Genomic DNA, 17,272 nt, shown 5'->3' on the forward strand with positions numbered 1-17,272 from the left:
TGTGTTTTTATGAAGAAAAAGAAAATACTTAAGATAACTATAACAAAGTAAAATCATAACATTTAGAATTTTTGCACACTGACTTCAGAGCTGTTGAAATTATCTTGGGACGGTGATGAAAAATAATAGTCTGGAGCCTTTTGTCCGATCCGTGACTTCGATTTCTTCGAGTTTTTTTAATATCCGTTGCACCCCTAACAGTATATATTCTGTAGTGAATTTTTTTATTATCATGTCAGTATCACTCCGCAGCAGTTTAAAAAAAAGTTTGTATAAGATGTAACTGATCCTCAGCAGAGTTACAGATGTGATGTTCCTTCAGAATGTCTTATAACCCCCGTTTGGTCCTCCAGGTGTTGGTCCAGGCTGCACAGACAAAACTCTCCTGTCGGCCATTGCGAGCGCTCTGCACACCAGCGCCGCTCCCATCACCGGCCAACTGTCTGCTGCTGTGGAGAAGAACCCGGGAGTCTGGCTCAACACTACACAGCCGCTGTGCAAGGCCTTCATAGTCACCGATGAGGACATCAGGTGGGAGATCACAGAACACATCCACACATGGATCGCCTGTTGTTGTTTTGTTTATTTCTTTAACAGTGTAAGATTAATTGCTGGAGAAAATACATAGTCGGATCGAGCTAATGTTCCTGTTTGTTGGTTGAGCTTTTTGTCTTTCTGGCTTTGAGCAAAATGTATCTGCAGGTTTTTGCATGTGAAACAATTGTTACAAATCTTATTTCCGATCTCCTTCAGTGTGTTTTAAAAATAATACCTAATCAGCCAGTGTGAATAACAGCATATGCTATACGATTTACCAGTTCATGAAATATTGGATTCCATTTCAAATGCTGAAGCACAATAACAACTATAAAAAGGCTGAGTCGCAACGACATAATGGAGAAACCTCCAAACTTGAATTGACCTTGAAGATTGATTCGTCCCTTTTTTGTCGTCTTTCAGTTGAGTCCGTTCAACAGTCCATAACAAGTGACCCTGCTCTTTGTGAAAACACGCCATCTGTTCTGTGCTGATTCCCTGGCTGTTGAAGGCAGCTGCAACTGCCAACTGTAACCGCTTCCTGTTGTGTTTGTGTGTAGGAAACAGGAGGAGCTGGTATACAGTGTGAGGAAAAGGCTGGAGGAGGCACTGATGGCGGACATGTTGGCTCACGTCGAGGAGGCCGCCAGTGAGGGAGACGCTCTGAAAGACGAGGGCAACAGCAGTGAAGATATGGAGAGTGTATAGCACAGGTTGGTGAAGGGGCTTTTTAAGGCTTATGAGCAACATTTAGACAATAGACAACATGTTATATCCCACCTGTGGCTCACATAGAAAACAAAGCAACTCATGAATTCAATGTTGTTTGAAGGCATTTTGCAAACATGCCTAGCTTGCTGCATCTTAAAGGCATATCATGATCTTTGGGTAATGCTTTATATTAAGGTCCTTGTATAAGCGTTGGTTAATAAGTAATTATGTCATTATACAATGCCATATAACATTATACTGTGTTCATTAAGATATAAGTGTTAATAATTGCATTGTAAACACATTTACTGTTGGGTTTACAAGACATTTATGAGCACCCATTATCTCATCTATAAACCTATGAATAAGCATGTTTTTGGTTCTTTACTTTTCCGTTTAAAAAGATAGAAATGAAGAGCTTTTCTTACATTTTATTTTGCTTCATCTCTCAGGAGTTTTATTTATATGCAATTCTTTATTCCTTATTTGTCAACCTTGAAATTCTTGAAGTGCTTACTCCAGATGGGGGAGCAGCTAAAACCATAGTTAACTGCTAATAACTGCATACTAAAGGATTCATTATCCTTATTCTGCAAAAAGCATAGTTAATTGTTGATAAGTGAATATTTAACTGCCAATAAGATGCATGATAACATATGTATTAATCTATAAAAAAGCTTTAACAATTACAGAACAAAAGTTAGTTGATCTGTTTGTAATGATATAAAGAACTAAAAGGAACTCATAAAGCTTTTATTAAAGTTCTTATAAGTGCTTAACAATAAACATGTTTATGATGGTATTATTAACACTTATTTTTTAGTCTTTTTAACACATAATGTTAATAAGCATTTAATAAGGATTTATAACGGCCTTATCACCTTTTAACTAAAGCTTATTATAAGGACCTTAATGTAGAGCGTTGCAGTGTTAGGTACTTAGTGAATGAATTATTACATTGTATGACTGCTACCTAGCTATCCAAAAAAATAAAGTTTCTTCTAATATCCAATCCTCTCCTCTTGTAGGGATTTGTTCAACGCCTGCACACGAACAACCCTGAACAGTAGGAGTCCCGCCCTGATGAACTGTCCCTGTGTATCTGCGTCCAACGTAAACCTTAACCCGACTTACAGTCCAGTAAAGAACTGTCTTCCCTTCGCTTGAACCCAAAACACTTGGAGCCTCAAATGTGTCTCTTCATCATTACCTCCGCTGGATGGGACTCCTCCACTTCAACAGCGTTTAAATTAAAGCTCGGTTGATTTTTTTTTTTCCGACTTGGAAATTTAAAAAAATTCCCACGAACTTTCGAATATTAAAAATAATTTATCTACAGAGTGTCAAAATTTATGATTGAGGAAAAGCGTGTTTTTTACTGAAAGGCTTTGAAAGGGTTTGTATTTTTCGAGACAATCGTCAAATCCAAACATTTTATGTCAGCAAAAAGTTGAACTGGGTGCTTTTTTTTTTTTTTTTTTTGCGGATTATTTTTGGGGGGTGCAGATTGGAAATGAATGTTTTGTATTTTGGGCGTGTCTCTTTCTCGAATTTTATGATGCACTACACGAGTTGTCTGACACAAAACACCATATTTTCTAACGGAATCAGTTGAGATGTAACTAAACCGAGTTGTGCTAATTTAATTAAGCATTGGTGCCAACCTGCAGGCCGGCTGAAGATGCAAATGCAGATGTGGTAGTTTGACTCATTGGAGGGGACCGTCAAGTTTTTATTGTTGTAATTTCAAGGAAATATTGTACTTCATGACCGCCGTGTCACCCTGTGAGTCGTGTTCAGTATTGACCAAAGAGGAGACATGTCTTTTTGAAGAGGGGTTGTGTGATGTGCGTGTATCTAAAGCCTGCTTGGTATTTTTCCATAAGCGATTATATGGGCTCTGCTGTTGTGCAACTAATCATGAGGAAAGTTAAAAAGTATACGTTGGTAGGGCTGGGCGATGTGGAGAAAAATTCAAATGTCAAGATATTTTTAACGAAATACCTCAATGACAATTGTAGGGTTGTATTGTTTGACCCTTGGTGCTTTTACGAAATATTTAAAAATGAGCTATTTGATAAATTATCATCAGTAATGTGTATATAATGACTAAGTGGGTAAAGGCAAATAATAGAACAGCTTCAAAAGTCTGTTAATTTCAGAAAATTGCATTATTTTCCTGTAATACAGCCTTTAAAATCATGAAAGGCAACACTTAAATAAAAATCTAAGATGATATCAAGTCTTATACCATGATATCATTATACTTTCGATATATTGCCCAGCCCTATACGTCGGTGCTGAGCACAATGGGGACAGAAATGACTTGAGCCTCTTTCTATTGTAAAAGTATTGGGTTTAAACTCTTCTCATCGTTTTAGGTGCTGACTGATGTTGTGAATCATCGCTGTTTAAGCTTTTGTTTCGAGCACTATTTCTTTGTAATGTGTCAATGTTACCACACACAAGCTGCCTCCTCTTAAACCCGCGCACAAAATTGGTGACACTGCAAATTTACAGTTTGAGGTAATTTATCATGTGAGGAATAAGGCTTTGTATTTTTTTATCCCTGTTTGTCAAGGTGTGATGGTGAATAATGAACCCAGCTGAAATCATGAAAATCCCGTCTAAATCTCAGCAGGCTGATTGCTGAAAATGAATTTGATTGTATTGCATATTAAAATGAATCGATATGTCAAAGTTTGCTGCTGGTGTGTCCTTTTTTTTTTTTCTTTTTTTTTTTTTTTTATTTATTTTTTTTTTTTTTATTAAATACTACTGAAAATACTCTGTTTAAACCTGTCTTTAGATACATTATATCCTGCTAAAGTAGGTTTTCTAGGGGCCACCGTGTCCGGCAGTGATTATTCACTCTGTGCACGTTCAAATGGAGAAACCCCTCCATCCAATCACTGCATCCTCCCACAGATTAACAGTTAACTTGACGGTCTTGAGCCTGGTCAAAGTGCAAAATACTGTCACCGAGACACAAAGTGACTCTTCTGCGGAGGTGTCAAGGATACAGGCTGTTCCTTCAGAGGGACGGGTAGATGTCAACCCTATGTTGTTTTTTTAAATGACGTTGATCTGCATGTTTTTAAATAGTTGAGATGACATCACTGGAGCTTTACAGTAAGGTAAGACTGACTTTAATGTTTTTTTTTTCAATTTCTTATGTGATGATCATTCGCTCCTGCAGGGTCTGCTGTATGCAGGCAATAGCAAGAAAAGTAATGATTATAATAAATTATATTGTATATAATATATGATTTATATATAAATGATTCCAACAATGATACGGATCTGTACATTATGGTGTTTGTATGACATGTCTTGTATGTGCGTGTCAGCCTTTCCCAGTCATGCAACTTTTCATAAAATATGTTTTAGTGCCTAAATGATTACCTTTACTGCTTTCTGCATGAGTTCTTTAGCGAATATGTCACAGTTAATAATAGGTTTTATGTGATAAATTCTCCCAAAGCTTTTTCTTATCTTTATTTCTGTAAAGTAATTTTTTAAATGATAGTAATCAAGGTGTGGATTCATTTGTTAGATGGACACATTAATAGGCGATGTTGATATTTTAAAAGTAGGCAATAGCTAATCTTTGCAGGCCCTTTAGAGCAGGATGACCAGTGTTAATTTTTAACACCGTTTAAGAGCCTTTTATGCTGATGGGTGACAAATATCTTGTCTGGGTGGGGCCAGGAAGTGTTACATGTACCTGAAGAGTGCCGGGACAGAAAATAGATTATCATGCATTTAAAATATCTCCTTTCCAGTACATGTGAGAATGTGTTCAACCTGCAGTATCTCTTTCTCTCTTCATTTCTTAAAATCAAATCTGCTTCCTTGCTAGGGAGCGAGTGTGTGGATTCCTGACCCCGATGCAGTTTGGGTGTCAGGCCTGCTCCTTCAGGACTACAGTCCTGGAGACAAACATCTACTGCTACAGCTCTCTGATGGAACGGTGAAACATGCACTACCTTGATATTACCCAAAATTCAATGCTCAAGTATCATGATCCTCATAAAGTAGTATCATACTCAGCTCCAGTGTCCCTAAACAAGAACTCTGAACCTCCTTTTCTATTTGTAGGAGGTCCAATACCCAGTGGGGTCCCCCTCTGATCTCCCACCGCTGGGGAACCCCGACATCCTGGAGGGGGAAAATGATCTGACAGCTCTGAGTTTCCTCCATGAACCTGCGGTCTTGCACAACCTGCGGGTTCGATTCCTGGACTACAGCAGCATCTACACATACTGTGGTAAACACACACACACACACACGGACGGGCAAAAGCAGACAAACAAACGAGATTTAAGCAATTCTAACTAAAACAGAGATGACAGTCATCTTTGTTTCACATTAGTCATAGAAGGGCTTTTGGATTTGTGCCACTAACAGTCAGTCCTGTTTGCTTCCGTCTGAATTATTACAGCTCATAATGTCAACTTTATTACAGGAGGTCAAAGGTTGAGACAGGCAGGCAACTCCCTCACTGCCACCTGTTTAAGATGTGATTACATATTTTCTGTTATTAAGAGGATGCAAAGTTTTCCAAAAGTCAGGCCAATTTAGACAAAACCATTTGTTTATATGTTTACATTCAATTTGAGTAGTTTATCATGACTATTCATGTTTTTTTAATCCCCTAAATCTCTGTCAAACGAGAATGGATGTGTGTTTATATCAACTTTAATTATGAGTGACATGTTCTTGGTTTAATTCAGACTTAAAGATTTGCTCTGTGAATGCAAAAGTTAAACATGCAAAATTCCAAAATGTTTACTCTTTAAAGAAAAGTGAATTTTCTATAGAGATGAAAATGAAATAGTTATCCCCCAATATTTCATTCTTTCTCATGAAAGATAATTCCTATTAATATCCACAGTCTCCGTCTGATGTGACTTCCTCTTCCCTTCCCTCCAGGTATTGTGTTAGTGGCCATCAATCCCTATGACCAGCTCCCCATATACGGAGAGGAGGTGATCGATGCTTATAGCGGTCAGGACATGGCCGACATGGAACCCCACATCTTTTCTGTGGCAGAGGAGGCCTACCGCACTATGACCAGGTCAGAGGTCAAATGCTAGAGGTCATATATGGCAACCAGGATCCTTTGAGAGATTCTTTGAGAAATTGATTTGTTTGCACAATGAAAACAAAGCTGCAGAAACACAACAACAAAATAAAGTGTTGCAGGTGAGATTTAAAAAAACGTCAATGGTTTATAGGAGAAATCTCACCTCAGTAAGAATATTAAACAATTACAAAAATCAATAATCAACAAAAGTAAACAAACAAACAAACACAAAATCAAAATGCAAACAACATAAAACATGCAGAAATATGAGAGTGTGTATAATTTCAAACTAGATACAGTAAACTATACTTAATTAGAATATTTCCTATATTTTCTTGCTTACAACTGCAACAACACTGACTGTTTAAGCACAACTTCCCTGTAGGGTTTGATAGTCACAATAACTGTGTGTATAGGGAGGAGAAAAACCAGTCCATCATCATCAGTGGAGAGTCTGGATCGGGAAAAACGGTCTCAGCCAAATTCACCATGCGATACTTTGCTGTGGTTGGAGGAGCATCACAGCAGACCAGCGTGGAGGAGAGGGTTCTGGCTTCCAACCCAATTATGGAGGTGATGGATGGTTGAACAGATGTATCACTTCCAAATAAGACATTTTCACATCAATTATGTTTTTTTAAAGATACAAACATTTACTTCTTCCTACAGTCTATTGGGAACGCTAAAACCACTCGAAATGACAACAGTAGTCGTTTTGGGAAGTACATCGAGATCGGCTTTGGCAGAAAAGGGGACATCATTGGGGCGAACATGAGGACGTATCTACTGGAGAAGTCAAGGGTTGTCTTCCAAGTAAGCTCTTTAGCCAGAGTGATACTTTTGCACACAATCATTTTTCATTTATTAAGCATCTGTTCATGATTATTGTCTTTATGTTTATGTGCATGTAAGGCATCAGCAGAGAGGAACTACCACATCTTCTACCAGCTGTGTGCTTCCAGAGAGTTGCCTGAAATGAGATCCCTAAAACTGGGTGAGACTTCATCACAGGCGACCCCACCAGCTTGATCTCAAAATATTCCCATTCCCATTCACTGTGTCCTTAACTTGTTGTATATCATAATGTGAATAATGTTAAACGCAGTGTGACTTTGCTTTTTTTTTTTTCCTCCAGACGCTCCTGAGCATTTCCGCTACACCAGCCAGGGAGGGGAGATGCAGATTCCTGGTACTGATGACCTGTCGGACCTGGAGCGCACGCGCAATGCTTTCACCATCCTGGGTAGAGTATTAGCATTCACACACAAACACACAGAGAATATAACAAAACCAGCTGTTCAGGCTCCGGTAAGATGTTTATGTAATTGAATCATGTAAGTTGATTGTGAAGATAACACAACATTGTTGGGGTATTTGTTGAAATTGCAGGTGTGCAGCCTGACCAGCAGATGGAGCTCTTCAGGATCCTATCAGCTGTTCTGTATCTGGGAAATGTCAACATTCAAGCCAGTGGGAGAAGTTCTGACCGGAGTTATATTGATGTAAGAAACGTGTTTATGTCTCCTCTCACCTGGAGTTATTTAGTTATTTTACAGACAGATGTCCCCTTTAACTGACTTACCTTTTATTCTTCTAGTGCATTTACTGTAACAGGTACATCTGAAGCTTTTATTTGTTTTCCAGGCAGACGACCGACCTCTGGCCGTCTTCTCCAAGCTGTTAGGAGTAGAAGGACCTCAGATGGCCCACTGGCTGTGTCACCGCAGACTGGCTGTTGGAGGAGAGATGCTGGTCAAACCCGTGTCCGGACAACAGGCCCTAGAAGCTAGAGATGCACTGGCCAAACATATCTACGGCCAGCTGTTTACCTGGACCGTCCAGAGGCTCAACTCTGCTCTGCGCACTCAGAGAGAACAGACCAAATCCTTTATAGGGGTACTGGACATCTACGGGTGAGTGAAGAGCTTTCTGACCCCTGATATAGTCTGTTTTTGTGGCCTCTTAAGTTTCATTAAGTATACTTTAATTCAGTTAATGTTGAAGTGTGTTTTTACAAAGTTTGACTGATGAGGCCTTCTCTCTCGGAGCAGGTTTGAGACCTTTGACCGGAACAGTTTCGAGCAGTTCTGCATAAATTATGCGAATGAAAAACTGCAACAGCAATTCAACAGGGTAAGTCATGTGACAGGAAGACATGTGTCTCTCTGTCTATTGCTGTGTGTGTGTCTACAACCAGAGCTAATGGACATGCATGTGTCAATGGGCAAATTCAAAAATGACAAAAATACTACTCATTTTACAGCAACAGATATTACTTTACATCATTTGAACCCCTGTTAATGTCCATCTTTTATGTAGTTTAATAGTCTTTCTCTCCAACAATGTGGTGTCATTTTTGGGGCATAAAACGCTTCCAAAATCACATTATATTGTTCTGATTTTAGGGAAAATAGGTTTGTTTCCCTCATAGTTACAACATGCAGGAGGAAGAATTGCTCTGTTTTGAAATCTCTGTTGTGATGAAAACCAGCACATCTGTTCTTCATGGCCTCACCGTGTCACTCTTTTCAAGCTGTTTCTTATTTTCAAGATAGTCAGGCCGTCTGCTTCCTTGAACTCTCTTTTAAGAGTCATTGGCATGTTTTTTTTTTTTTTTATTTTGTGTTTGTCTGCAGCATGTGTTCCACTTGGAGCAGGAGGAGTACGTCCGTGAAGAGCTGGCCTGGAGCAGGATTGAGTTCAGTGATAACCAGCAGTGCATCAATCTCTTAGAGGGACAGCTGGGCCTGTTTGATCTTTTAGACGAGGAGTGTCGGGTCAGTCTCCATCTCTCACCCCCTTTTCTGTCTTTTTGCTAGTCTCAGTTTAATCTGGCTTTTCAGCTGTCTAGTGTTTCATCTCTGTGACACACACATCTGGATCAATCTTCACATGTACAGAAAACATCAACATTTTAGCTGTTATTTTAAGCACTGGATCTTTTATGATTTTTTAACTCGCTGGCTTTAGTGATCATCTCCCAAGCTGTGGTCTCTGTGATCATTGTCTGTGTTTATCATCAGATGCCCAAAGGTTCAGATGAGAGCTGGGTGAGGAAGCTGTACGATCAACACCTGACCAGCAAGCCACACCCTCACTTCCAGAAACCTCGCATGTCTAACAGCGCCTTCGTCGTTCTGCACTTTGCTGACACAGTGAGTAATGAATGTCAGAACTCAGAAACTTAAGTTTTTGGACTGTAGTTTAATATGTGAGGAGAAAAAAAAGTCTCCTTTCAAGTTTCTGTTATTATTAGTATTAACAGTTTTCCCTTTTTTTCATCAGGTGCAATATGAATGCGATGGCTTTTTGGGCAAGAATCGAGACACAGTCTTTGAGGAGCTCATTAACATCCTCAAAGCAAGTCAGGTAGGTATGTGTTACCATTGGATTTCATTTAGTTGTTTTTTGTGTCTATGCGATCACTAACTTGTCTCTGTGTGTGTGTTCATGTGTGTGTCAGTCTGAGCTGGTGGCCGAACTGTTCCAGCAGCAGGGAAATGTTTCCTCTGTGGCTAATGGGAGTGTTCGTTCAGGGAAAAGAGCCACCAGAGAGCATAAACTGACAGTGGGCTTCCAGGTGAGCTGTTATGACTTTCACTTTTGCTTCATTTGCGGTGCAGCAATCTGTCCCTAACACTGTGTTTTTTCTGCCTGTCAGTTCCGTCAGTCCTTACAGATGCTAATGGACACTCTGAACAACACCACTCCTCACTATGTCCGCTGTATTAAACCCAACGACCTCAAAGAAGCTTTTATGTATGTCCTTGTTTGTCATCACGAAATTAAAAAGTTCATGCATTTGTTTTTGCATTTTGTGTGCACCACGCAGTCTAACAGCCTTGTTTTGTCAGGTTTGACCCCAGGAGGACAGTCCAGCAGTTGAGAGCCTGTGGGGTGCTGGAGACGATTCGCATCAGTGCTGCAGGTTTTCCATCCAGGTACTGAGTACTCCCTCGACATTCTTCTATATCTCTGTAAAGTATGAGAGCTCAGTCTTTAAAAACATGTATAGAATGTAAGAGGATATCAGAAGTTACATTTCTTCTGTTGTAAGTCATTGATGAGAGAGACACATGGAACAGTTTGGTTTTCCTAAAGTCCCGTCATCTTGAAGCACTAAACCACGGGTTTTGATAACTACAGCCATTTGTGGTTAATAGAGCATTAACTGCAAATTATGTGTGCCTTGTATAAAATAAGGTATTGGATTTATTTCCGACCTTTTAGACAGCATTTGTTTTAAATTGTGGCTATATGGTATACAATTTACCAATATTCTTTTAGATAGATAATCCATAACAATTGCAATTTAATTTTCTTTCTTTATTTACTGCAAACATGGATGTTGAGGAAAGAGTCATGTTGATTTGTTACCCATCCTTATGCAAAATAACTACTTTCAAGTCTCAGATGTCCAAGTTTTCATTGAACACACCCAAATGACATCAAAACAATCACTGATGGACAACTGTGTTACCAAATGATGAGAGCATAAACATGTATAAATGTTCAGTAACGTAAAATATGTCTTTTTATCAATGTCTTTTTAGTTTACATTGCAGTTAAAAATTCCCTGGAATAAAATGATGTAAAATGAATTGAAATAAAAGAGTGGACCAAAAGAAAAGGACTCAAACGATCTTTACAGAACAATCAAGCATTTGTTCTCGTTCTTTGTTTCCAGATGGACGTACGAGGAGTTCTTCAACAGATACCGTCTTCTGCTTCGGGGTCCTCAGGGTCAGGAGCAGGCTCAGGCCTCGTGCAGACGAGCCCTGCCTCAGCTCATCCCGGACCCAGACCAGTACTGCTTTGGAAAGACCAAAGTATTTTTCCGGGCCGGTCAAGTGGCTCTCCTGGAGAGGCTGAGAGCTGACAGGCTTCGTGTGGCTGCTGTGATCATCCAGAGCCGGGTCAGAGGTTGGCTGGCACGGATTAGATACACCAGGATCTCCTGGGCTACTGTCACTATACAGAGATACTGCAGGGGAGCTCTGGCCAGACGGTGAGGAGGAGAGAAAAAGATGCTTGTGTGTGTGAGAGAGATATGAATATGTTCTGTTTGGTGTGCAAGTTGTTGAAATAATACAATATTTATGTATTTCATCTTTATTACATTTTATCTTAACTGTGCCATTTTATTTCTTGAAAGGAAATTGAAAGATCTTTAGAGAAACAGACCAGTTGGTGATGGAAATTAAATTTAACTGTCTGCATTTTTATATATATTTGTTGAAGATATTAGAAAATGTAATACATATAGCTAATTAAGCCAGGTTTATATTTTGAAACTACTTCATCTGAGCTACAATGTATTTTACACTGCACAATAATCTTCCGAAACTACAATACAATTGCCAGATCTGGTATTTTTCTATGTTTCTGTGTAAACTTCATCAGTCTCTAACTCAAGAATTGCCATCCATAGCCTTTATCTTTTAATGATATATTCTGCACTTATACGTCCTCTCTGTCATCTTGTCTGCAGACTGGCCCTGACGCTGCGCTACACCAAGGCTGCTTTAGTAATCCAGAAGAACTTCCGCATGGGGATGGTCAGACAGCTGTTCCTCATGATCCGACAGGCCACCATCACCATCCAGGCCTTCACCAGAGGCACATTTGCACGCCGCAGATACAGACTGGTCAGCCTTCAATCATAACCTGCTTGAGTTAAAACATCTTTAAAAAACAACCTCCACATTCCCATTTCTAATATATTTATTAGTCACATTTTCTTTGACATTGCTCTGTTTAGAAGATAAATGAATTGTGACATAGGTTAAGTTATACGACTAAAGTAGTAAAAAATGTAAACCCTATTTCCCCTCCTCAGGTGGTGGCGGAGTGTGCTGCTGTGTTGCTTCAGGCGAGAGTGCGTGGCTGGCTGGCGAGGCAGACGTACAGGCGAGTACGTGCGGCTGTGGTGTTCATGCAGTGCTGCGCTCGCCGCAGGGCTGCCAGGAGAGAGCTGATGAAACTGAAGACCGAGGCCCGCTCAGTGGAGAAGTTCAGAGCGCTCAACAAGGGCATGGAGGTCAAACTGATGCAGCTGCAGTTGAGAGCGGACCAAGAGGTGGGTGAAGGGAGTTTGATCCTTTCATGTGATCTTTGTAAGCTCTAAAATGTCTATCAAGAAGTTATTTTATCATCTATTCACACAATAGAGTTGCGTTTGTGTGTGTCCAGGCCAGGGAGAGCTCAGCTTTGAGAGAGACCCTGCATACAGAGCGAGAAGCCACCAACGCTGAGCTGGAGGCTTTCAGAGCGACGGTTAAAAAACTAGAGAGTCAGAAACAGGAGAAGCCTCAGCCCTGCCTCATCATCAACGAGAAGGAGGTGGAGGAAAGAAGGAAAGCTGAGGAGAAGGCTGCCCAGGAGATCCTTCATCTCACACAAGTAGGTCTACCAACCCAAGAATAACTTGACACATTTTACACTGTGCTGGTAATTGTGTTCTTATCAACCGTTAAGAACACCAGATGTCTCATATAAAAAAATTCCACAGACCAAGCCTAGTTCATTTTGATATCCAGGAGTTTTAGTTGTTTATTCTCATTTTCTCCTTATTTGTAAAGGAGTTGCAAGCCCTGCAGATAGAAAAGGACAGTATTTGCAAAGAGAGAGAGGATCTCTCTGCTCGCTTGCTTGATCAAGAAAAAGCGCAAGAAGGTAGGTTCTTCTCACATTGCAGCATCATACGTTCTGCATAGCTTCATAGGTAAAACCCTTGGTCTACTTTCTCTCTGTGCTTTTCTTTTTCCTTGTGTGTGTGTGCAGAGTGTGTGAATCAGGCTGTGTCTCAGGCGAGTGCAGCTCTGAGGGCGGAGCTGGATGAGGAGAGGAGAAAGTATCAGGGTCTCCTGAGAGAGTTCACCAGACTGGAGCAAAGATACGACAACCTCAGGGAGATGAGTCTGCTCACCGAGGTTCATAACTACACCCACAGACACTCTTAAATACTTTTAGAAAAAAAGACTATTTAGGTCTGACACTCCATCTTGGTTACTGAGGGTATTTTTTCCACTAACTACAGCGCACCAAGGGCCACAGAAGGACGGACTCCACCCAGAGCTTGGAGCCTCTCTCTCCCTCCACCGATCCGCTGTCACCCACGTTTCTCACCCCACTCTCACTGTCACCCTTCCCATCTACCTTCCCTTACCCGGATGAGGTCCGTAGGGTCAGCGTGACGTCTCCCACCGTGGAAAGGAGAGTCTCAGTGTGGGGCATCGAAACGCCAATGGTGAGGAATGTCACAAAAATAAAAACTCTGGCAGTTTTGGTGGCAAAAACATAATTTAAGCATTCAACTTGCAACATAATCTCATCAGGTCGGGTAACAAAAAATGCACATCTGTGTTAATTCTTGCATTGACAGGACCAGTTGATGGAGATGATGGACGTGGCCAAAGACCCGGCAGTGAAGATGAAAGGAGAGGACTTGGCACATGCTTACGACGCTGTACGAGTGGCCAACAAGTCAGTCTGTCTCTAGTGTGCAACTTGCTTCCCCTTCAAATTTATGCCTTGATTTATATTCAGTGGGTGAACTCTGTGTGATTCTGTTGTTATGTTTGTCCTTGTCTGTGTCAGGTTTCTGGAGAGCCAGCTGCGTAACCAGTGCAGTCAGAGAGAGGAGGAGCTGGAGGCTCTGAGGTGGCAGCTTAGTCAAGCGACCTCTGGTTCTTCTTCTGCTGCACAGAAACAGGTATCGGTTTGTGAAGGCTGTCGTCTTTGGTGCATGAAAGACTCTGTGTAAAAAGAGTATTTATAAATTGAAAGAAATGGGTGGATGAGACTTAATAGTCTTTGCATCCGCTCTGACATATGTTAATTTCTTCCCTGACTTTATTGTGGTCCTATCTATCAAAAATTCCCTTCCTACCCTTTTTCCTCATCACTCACCTGTTCTCTCTGACATAATCAATCCCCAGTCTATAAAGTAAGAGCCAGTGGATTCTGGCTGCTTGTAATCTTTTCCAAATGTTTAAGCTTTTCTACTGAAAGTTTGTTTGGTTTAAAGCATTGGCTGTAAGCCACGAATCCTAAATGTGAGTCTGTTTGTGTGTAAAGGAACTGGATGGACTACTAGAGGCCAGAGAGCAAGAGTGTGTCAGATTGAGGAGAGAGCTGAAGGAGCTTAAAAACACAGTCTCACTCAGACGACTCCTGACACAAGGTGAGATTTCATCGGAAGAATACAGAGCATTTTGTTTGCTATGCACTTTCAGAATAAAGTGCATAGGATCTTTTTTAAATATTAGATATTTTTTTATTAAGTATACACCTTCCAACTCTTACATCTTCTCTTATTTGTTGTATTTTTTAGCCAGTGCTGCTGTTTTAGTTGTTTTTGTTTGTGCTCCCATCAGTTTTTACCCCAGAGACGACATCCAGTCCAACCCAGCCGAAGCCAGCAACAGTCACTGGTTTGCTGGAATGTAGGAAGAGAGACGAAGCCAAGCTCATCAAGAACCTCATCACAGGTGAGACAGTGAAGTACTTTTATTATAGCACCTTTCATTCAATCATACAGGCCAAAGTTCTTCACAGTGCAGCAATAAATATCATTTTTCAAGACAACAATACAAAGTAAATAGTATAAATAAAGGTCACTAGAATAAAAAAGCACAAGGGGTAGAAATAGAATGAAAACCAAATGCAAGACTTAAAAAACTAAAAAGCCACACTAAAAAAAGATATGTCTTAATGTTTCTTATAGTGTCCACAGGGTTTGAGTCCTTCAGGTCCCCATCCAGACGGTTCCAGAGGCCAAGCCCATAGTGGCAACATTTAGTTTCTGTACTAATTGATCTGCTGTCTATCCTATCAATTGTCAATAATCATTATAGCTGGGTTGCACAGACATAGTGACAAAATAGTGATAAATGGCCATTACATTCTTCAATCCCAAGCTGTCTTCACATCGAAATTCCAGAACCCCCCAAATCATCAATTTTCTATCACAAAAGACAACTCAGAGGCTAGAACTATGGAATGATTGATATGATTTTTGATTGATTAATAAACTGTTTCAGTTTCAGCTCTTAACTAATTGTGTCCAAAAGGTGTTTTGTGCACACAAAAAATATATAGTTAGTTTGTGTGGATAGGTGGGACTGCATCATAGTGAGTCCTTAAACTTATTGTGCCATTTGCATTTGCTCATTGGAAACACTGGAAACCAAACATTGAAAGATGAGTATTTTTTTCTCTGGAATGACATGATCGTGTCCGACAACAGTTTTAAGTGGCTTCTGCAAATTCTTTAAAAACTCGTCAATGAGATGGTGAAACAAAATTTTGTAGAGTTGCCTCTGAGAATGATGAGTATGACAAACAAGAATAAACTTTTAACTTCAACTAACTCTTCTATAGCTGACAAATATGACCTGGCCGTGTTCACTCTGCCATTGCTTCTCTCTCTGTCCGTGGTCCAGACATCCGTGTTGACAGCGCCCTGTCTCTGCCTCCTGGCCTGCCTGCCAGCGTGCTCTTCCTGTGTGTTCGTCAGGCCGACTGCAGCGGAGACCAAACGCACGCACGCTCGCTCTGTAGCGCCGCTGTCACTGCTGTGAAGGCAGCTCTGAAGGTAACCAGAGCTATGAGTCTCCTTGGTGCGCCATATGGTTGAGGTTTAATGTGTAAGGGCAGATCACATCATGTCGGGTAGATTGTCACTTACAGAGAAGCATCAACGACTGACTTTGAACCACTTTCATGTGATGCAGATTGTTTTGTCCAACAATTTGGCCCCTAAGGACAAAGTAAACCACAGCAAATCCCTAACATATCTCTCACACACAAATATGCACAACACCACGGATATCATTTTTCATCTCCAAGTATAACCTTTATCCCGTTTGTCCCTGTAGAAACATAGTAACGATGTAAATATGACAGCTCTGTGGCTGAAAAACGCTTGCCTGCTGCACGACCTGTTGACCCAGCACTCCCGGAAACAGGTAGGAAGCATATGTATTTATTACTATTTACATCTTCAATCAAACAGGCTTCTAGACATCTAGCACACACATCTCTAATGAAAACACAGTCCCTGATAAATAGAATGAATTGAACATAATGTTTGTAGTAGTTGGGGGTTCATTGATATCAGTGCATTAAAGTGGATTTGATTTCTTTTCAGACCCTTGACTCAGACGAAGTGGTTCCACTGACCGCTGACCTGAGTGACTTGATCCACGCACTGAGTGACCTCTGCATCCAGGCCTATCAGCAGCTCCTCTCCATCACTGAAAAACGTCTGCAAAACATCATAGGTACCACTATAATGAAGACAACACAGATGCTATTAATGCGCTCCCTTCCACTGCTCCTCTTATCTTGTGCTCCCTCTCTTCCTCAGTCCCTGCTCTGTTAGAGAGCGAGACAATCCCAGGTCTGTCCGGCTCGGCAGTGAAGCTGGGAACGTCCAGAAAGCGAGCGGGTTCGGACCCCAGGAATGTGGGAGGCGATGCGCAGACTATGGCGTCGGTGCTAAGGGTGCTGGGAGCCCTTCACACCGCTCTGTCCCATCAGGATCTGCCCCGGACACTGATGGAGCAGGCCTTCCACCAGCTCACCTACCTCATCTCTGCCTCCGCTTTCAACAGCCTACTGCTGAGGAAAGACATGTGCTGCTGGAACCGTGGCATGCAAATACGGTAGAAATATACACAGAGATCACTTCACATATAAATATATCATTTTATTTCATTTGATATCATATCTGTTTTATCTTATTTGTTTCTACATAACTACTATTACTTTTATTTGACATTTGTTATGACATTTTCAATGGCATACAATATTATAATTTTTTTAGGTCATGATATACAGTGACTTCTCACGACATACTGTACTGTGTGTGTATAGTAGTAGATGACATTTTGTGATCTACTATACTATGCCTTTTTCTAATGACATACT

The 17,272-nt window shown here is 40.7% G+C and overlaps 2 protein-coding genes across 4 annotated transcripts in view; both read left to right on the forward strand.

Moving 5' to 3' along the window:
* Positions 1 to 3,948, forward strand: part of mbd3b (methyl-CpG binding domain protein 3b) — a 9,759-nt gene extending 5,811 nt beyond the window's left edge. For all 3 annotated transcript variants that reach the window (XM_054602563.1, XM_054602561.1, XM_054602562.1), the window contains exons 5-7: positions 354 to 531; positions 1,098 to 1,250; positions 2,277 to 3,948. In XM_054602563.1, the coding sequence (XP_054458538.1) occupies positions 354 to 531; positions 1,098 to 1,245 (326 nt within the window). In that variant the 3' untranslated portion in view covers positions 1,246 to 1,250; positions 2,277 to 3,948. The remainder of the gene's footprint in view (positions 1 to 353; positions 532 to 1,097; positions 1,251 to 2,276) is intronic.
* A 405-nt stretch (positions 3,949 to 4,353) lies between these two features.
* The window catches only part of si:dkey-110c1.10 (unconventional myosin-Vb), a 28,345-nt gene continuing 15,426 nt past the window's right edge, over positions 4,354 to 17,272 (forward strand). Inside the window, exons 1-32 of the mRNA XM_054602331.1 lie at positions 4,354 to 4,385; positions 5,111 to 5,221; positions 5,350 to 5,518; positions 6,184 to 6,328; positions 6,754 to 6,910; positions 7,007 to 7,150; positions 7,250 to 7,331; positions 7,473 to 7,580; positions 7,727 to 7,839; positions 7,982 to 8,250; positions 8,389 to 8,470; positions 8,974 to 9,114; positions 9,361 to 9,492; positions 9,623 to 9,706; positions 9,801 to 9,917; positions 9,999 to 10,096; positions 10,192 to 10,278; positions 11,025 to 11,345; positions 11,829 to 11,985; positions 12,177 to 12,416; positions 12,530 to 12,739; positions 12,919 to 13,012; positions 13,121 to 13,269; positions 13,377 to 13,586; positions 13,722 to 13,822; positions 13,937 to 14,051; positions 14,417 to 14,522; positions 14,716 to 14,829; positions 15,784 to 15,935; positions 16,219 to 16,308; positions 16,491 to 16,623; positions 16,710 to 17,007. Of these exons, the coding sequence (XP_054458306.1) occupies positions 4,359 to 4,385; positions 5,111 to 5,221; positions 5,350 to 5,518; positions 6,184 to 6,328; positions 6,754 to 6,910; positions 7,007 to 7,150; positions 7,250 to 7,331; positions 7,473 to 7,580; positions 7,727 to 7,839; positions 7,982 to 8,250; positions 8,389 to 8,470; positions 8,974 to 9,114; positions 9,361 to 9,492; positions 9,623 to 9,706; positions 9,801 to 9,917; positions 9,999 to 10,096; positions 10,192 to 10,278; positions 11,025 to 11,345; positions 11,829 to 11,985; positions 12,177 to 12,416; positions 12,530 to 12,739; positions 12,919 to 13,012; positions 13,121 to 13,269; positions 13,377 to 13,586; positions 13,722 to 13,822; positions 13,937 to 14,051; positions 14,417 to 14,522; positions 14,716 to 14,829; positions 15,784 to 15,935; positions 16,219 to 16,308; positions 16,491 to 16,623; positions 16,710 to 17,007 (4,556 nt within the window). The 5' untranslated portion in view covers positions 4,354 to 4,358. The remainder of the gene's footprint in view (positions 4,386 to 5,110; positions 5,222 to 5,349; positions 5,519 to 6,183; positions 6,329 to 6,753; positions 6,911 to 7,006; positions 7,151 to 7,249; positions 7,332 to 7,472; positions 7,581 to 7,726; positions 7,840 to 7,981; positions 8,251 to 8,388; positions 8,471 to 8,973; positions 9,115 to 9,360; positions 9,493 to 9,622; positions 9,707 to 9,800; positions 9,918 to 9,998; positions 10,097 to 10,191; positions 10,279 to 11,024; positions 11,346 to 11,828; positions 11,986 to 12,176; positions 12,417 to 12,529; positions 12,740 to 12,918; positions 13,013 to 13,120; positions 13,270 to 13,376; positions 13,587 to 13,721; positions 13,823 to 13,936; positions 14,052 to 14,416; positions 14,523 to 14,715; positions 14,830 to 15,783; positions 15,936 to 16,218; positions 16,309 to 16,490; positions 16,624 to 16,709; positions 17,008 to 17,272) is intronic.

Source organism: Anoplopoma fimbria, chromosome 8, assembly GCF_027596085.1.
Source record: "Anoplopoma fimbria isolate UVic2021 breed Golden Eagle Sablefish chromosome 8, Afim_UVic_2022, whole genome shotgun sequence".
Taxonomy (NCBI): domain Eukaryota; kingdom Metazoa; phylum Chordata; class Actinopteri; order Perciformes; family Anoplopomatidae; genus Anoplopoma; species Anoplopoma fimbria.